The 4,630-nt window shown below is 33.4% G+C and overlaps 1 protein-coding gene across 1 annotated transcript; it reads right to left on the bottom strand.

The window, feature by feature from the left end:
- Nucleotides 1-636: 636 nt before the first annotated feature.
- Nucleotides 637-4,583, bottom strand: LOC106752413 (peptidyl-prolyl cis-trans isomerase PASTICCINO1-like). Its single transcript, XM_014634095.2, has 8 exons — nucleotides 4,448-4,583; nucleotides 4,248-4,317; nucleotides 3,772-3,869; nucleotides 3,064-3,186; nucleotides 2,723-2,755; nucleotides 1,484-1,542; nucleotides 1,291-1,375; nucleotides 637-783 (listed from the first exon to the last, which is right to left on the bottom strand). Exons 1-8 carry the CDS (start codon nucleotides 4,502-4,504, stop codon nucleotides 637-639), a joined length of 672 nt encoding a protein of 223 aa, XP_014489581.2. The 5' UTR covers nucleotides 4,505-4,583.
- Nucleotides 4,584-4,630: the final 47 nt, after the last annotated feature.

Raw genomic sequence — 4,630 nt, 5'->3', positions numbered from 1 at the left:
AACTCACAAGCCCTTCTCCAGAACAGAACTCCAATGGTTGACCATCATTGTCCACCCTTGTATCATAAAATACCTTCTTTTCTTCATTGAGAACAATACCCTTGTAATGAACACGAAGTAGACTGTCATGAAGGGGACAATCCATGGGAAGGTCACTTGTTATATAAAAGAAAAATTCAATATCATACAAGACTTTGAATAACAAAAACCAACAGGAATTTGAACAATGTGATACAAGCATAAAATTAAAAAAAATCAGTTCCTTCTCCAAACAAAACATGGTAACTACAAACTCGTACTATAATCATAACATCTTTAATATAAACTCAAGCATTGACCAGGCATTCTCCACATATCTTTCTTTATTATTCATTCATTCCTTAGCTAAAGACTAAAATGAAGTTACGAAGACTTTTATAAAATCTCCTTGTAAGATTGGTAGCAGTAAAATAAATCTAGAGGCTCACCTTTGCCATCACGAATGCGGCGTTTTATTAGGCGCCCATCTCCAAGCATGTCCCTCACCTATTGATATATTACTAAGATGAAATTTCATATGATTGACATCTTGGTAAGAAAAAAAAAATATAAATGCAAAGCATGTTCAGACACTAGCAATAATATGAAGGATAAAATTCAAGTCTCAGAATAGGCTTCCAAAGACAAGCCAGTGTAGCTAATAGTCAAAACATGAAGACATTGTGTTAAGAGCTGACTTGTTCCTATAACAGCCTTCTCTTCCCGAACCATTGTTCCTATTGCCATTTCAAGGCCCTTAGGTAGCTGATTTGTGTTAAGAGCAGGACAAAGAAATCAATATTAATATTAAAGCCTTTTGAAGATATTGCAAGCACGACAATGACTAAAAAATTACTTGTTTCCTTGCCATTTTTATTTATTTTAAGGGAGCTGCATGACTGGCTGTGATCAGCAAATAAAAAAATAAAAAAATAAAAAAACATGTCACTTAAGATTAATAAAAGAGAAAATATATTTTAGAGGGCTTATTCACAACTCTGTTATGATCTAATATTTATAATGATAGAATTCTTAGAGTAGAGGGAAGATCAAAGATCAAAAGCATAAACTAGAAACCAAGGTCCAGAGATAGGTACGACATGAAACAGTTTCCAATACAACTACTTTCTACCTATATTGAATACCTATTTTAACAATGGCCTCACCAAAATATTTGGAATCTTAACAGAGACCAATTCATTATAAGGTTTATAGAACCATGATATAATTATCATTATTACAATTAACAAATGCACAAAGTGATTTAAATACCTCCGATTTTCCAAATGTAAACAAGTATGGTTCTCCTTCTGTATGCGACATGATCAATTTCCCAGTAACTGTCTTTGCTGATATCCTGGTAGCAACCAAACAAAATATCATCAGAAACTAGCATCAACCCGTTATATGAACTGACATGAGATGAGATGAACAATAGGAAAAAGGGAACAAAAATTTGTTTTACCAAGCCTTCACTTCATAAGGTTCCCTCGGAGATTCCCAACCCTTCCCTTCACGTACTACCTACATTCAGAGAGCTAACCTTAGAAAACAAACAATGAACATGATTAAGACTATTGGATAACATTGACCGAACCTTCATCCTACACGCAAGATCTTTCCAGATCAAATGCTTCTTTTCAGTTTCAGCTTGCCATTCACAAGATATACACATGATGTAAAACTTTAAGGAAAATTATGGAAAATCCCACAATTTACTAAAAATTTCCTGTACCTATACACAATATTCACTAGAAACACCTAGGATTTAAATATTTGTAAATACTCCAATTACAATATAAATGTTTTGAAATTGGTCCCTATCACCATATACCAAGGACATGAAACACATCTATATGTCATTTCGCATGCTATCTTGAAGTGGTCACTACTGTGCCATGTCTAAATGCATGCTACATCATCACTAAACGATTATAGTGGAGTTCTAAAAATGAAATTAATTTTACAAGGACCAAAAGAGTAAAAGAATGGAAGGACTAAACCCAAAATTTGCCATCTTTGCAGAGCTAAAAACGTATAAAACCTGGTAAAAAAAATAAAAAAACATATTCATGCTTCCTCTTAACATAATAGTCAATAGCATGCTACAGCACAGTACAGAGCGAAACCGCCCTGACCTCTAGGGATTCAAAAAGCAGAGCAGTTTCCTAACAGCTTTTGTTGCACATTATAGCAGCCCCACCTTGATATATCCTTCAAAAACCCAATTGTATGCCTAAAATATCATTGTGGGGTTTTTTTGGGTGCAATTTTCCCCAATGTTACCTCTGTTTTGACTTACGTTCCATCACACTTGACTTTTTTCACGAGTTTTGTTCTTCTTCCTTTACCTTGTATTTACATGAGTAATTCTAAGAGTTATTGTTTCTAATACATTAAGCAATGTTTTAAATTAAATGTTTGCAAATGCAACACAACCACAATCATCGCTGCATTCACCTGCAATTTTGGCAACACAACTTTAAAAGCATGTTATGAAGCCTAAAACTTCAAAGAAAGGAAAACAATTCCAATTTCCCTAATTGGAGATGCATTGAATATTTGTGTCAGTCCAACAAGTTATGTTCCTTTTTCCTTTCCATTTTGGGTTTGATATTCATACTTTCCATGAGATCCATCCATGATGATAGAAACGTGCAAAATAAATTTGTAAACTATGGAGCAATGTTTTCTATCCATTTACCTTTTTTACGACTCCCAAATCATCAGTTACAACCTGGAAATGTACACAAAAAGCAAATGAGGATTACAACACAGATCCAACAAGGAATAATTATTCAGAAAAGAATAAAAAACACATAAATTGAGAAAAATGGGACTGTAGTAATGGGAAACACAGCAATAATACTGATGAATATCAAAATAATAATGAAAAGAAACTGGGAAAACAAAACCCTTAACTGTTAAGAGAAACAAATGAGAAGAATTATTTTAATTATTTTAATTTTGATACATTAGAAGGATAACAAAGATACAGAACACAAGCATTAGAATAAAAACAAAAATCAAAGTTGACATCCTTACCTTAGCTTTGAAAAAATCTATCAGCTCAATTTCGAAATGAAGTTCATCCTCCTTAGGAAAACCATCAGGAGCGGTAATAGGACAATCATCCTCACCATAATGCAACTGATGCTTCATCTTGAACTGCAAGAATAAATATACAATCTGATAAGGATCCAGAAAAAGGAATACCCCGAGAGACCATTGGAAGGCCCCACAAAACATTAAAATTTAACTTTCATTATTCCTGTAGGATTATGCACTACTCAAACCATTAATATGTTCAAGACAACAATAATCATTTTGCAAATGATTCCTCAAATCCATAACAAAAACCACATATAAGAGCAGACAAAACCAAACAAAGAAAAAAATGTTCAAGAAAATCAACATTGAATTCATTAAAATAGAACTACCAGGTAATAGTCAATTTTCCTCCTGTATCATTATAATAGTAGAAGTGGTAGATGATGATGACACTTAGAACTTCCATGGTTAGATTAACATAGTAGAAGTAATATTAATCTAGATATACCAATGAAACAAAAATCTCCTTGCGTTGCAGAATGTTTTACCTTAAGCTTTTAAGTTAAAATCATAATAAATGAAGACCAGTAAGAAGCTCGTGTATAAAATGGATTAAGCATGAGACAAAGATGATTTTAGCTTATAGTAACCAGGAAAACCGTAGATATCAAAGGAAATAATATTCAAATATTAGTATGTTACCATTGCCACTTCGCCCTTCAACATTGTAGGAATTCCTTCTAGTAAGCCCAATAGCATCTTGCTTTTGCCCAAAACATGCCTTATTGGAGTGCCTTTTCCTATTGCAATGACATAAAAGGTTATCAAACCCAACAACTAGGTCAACTACACAAGACAATAATCTGACACATACCCAAAGACTAATAACGGATTCTAAAATTCCAATTCCAATTTTTTCCTATAAGTGGGCGTTTAACTATGGAATTTAGTTCTCAAGTCCAGTATCTGTAGGGAATAGGAACTGACAAAAAGAACTAACAAGAAGTTTTCAACCTGTATCAATTCTCAAACAAAAATAACACAAGCAGTACGAAAAATAGAGGATAAAAAACAACCAATTTTGATAAAATAACAACTAAACAAAATCAACATAAGAGACTATCATCTTTTTAAACCCAACACATTGAAAAGCTCCCAAGAAGCTTAATTCACCTCACCTCCATAATCAGATCTGGAAGATTCCACAAGTACTCCATCCAAAGTTCGAATGGTGCAATGATAGATAATCTGAGACACATTATAAAAATCAAGCCACTGAAGCAAACACTAAGCCATTGGCTCCCTTAACAATGTATTTCTATATAGCCTACACATAACATAAGAATTCACATCCAGAACCTAGAAAAGCAGAAATAACCTGATCACCATCTGACGGTCCAGCATCACCCCCACCAGGCCTAATCAAAGCTTTCATCAAACTCCCAGGCGTAATTTTCTTCTTCCTTCATTTTAACAAAGAAACAACACTTATAAAAGCAACAATGACAACCTAAGACAAACCATCAGAGCCAAAGCACAAAAATAGAAAAAAAAAAAAAAA

Source organism: Vigna radiata, unplaced genomic scaffold (assembly GCF_000741045.1).
Source record: "Vigna radiata var. radiata cultivar VC1973A unplaced genomic scaffold, Vradiata_ver6 scaffold_938, whole genome shotgun sequence".
Classification (NCBI taxonomy): domain Eukaryota; kingdom Viridiplantae; phylum Streptophyta; class Magnoliopsida; order Fabales; family Fabaceae; genus Vigna; species Vigna radiata.
The sequence above is the reverse complement of the archived record's forward strand: the minus strand, read 5'-3'. Positions and strand labels throughout refer to the sequence as shown.

Coding starts and splice junctions, on each gene's coding strand:
- LOC106752413 (XM_014634095.2), bottom strand. CDS start 4,504: ATGAAAGCTTTGATTAGGCCTGGTGGGGGTGATGCTGGACCGTCAGAT. Junction 4,318..4,447: donor GACCGTCAGATGGTGATCAG/GTTATTTCTGCT, acceptor AATGTGTCTCAG/ATTATCTATCATTGCACCAT. Junction 784..1,290: donor TTACATTTGGAAAATCGGAG/GTATTTAAATCA, acceptor AACACAAATCAG/CTACCTAAGGGCCTTGAAAT.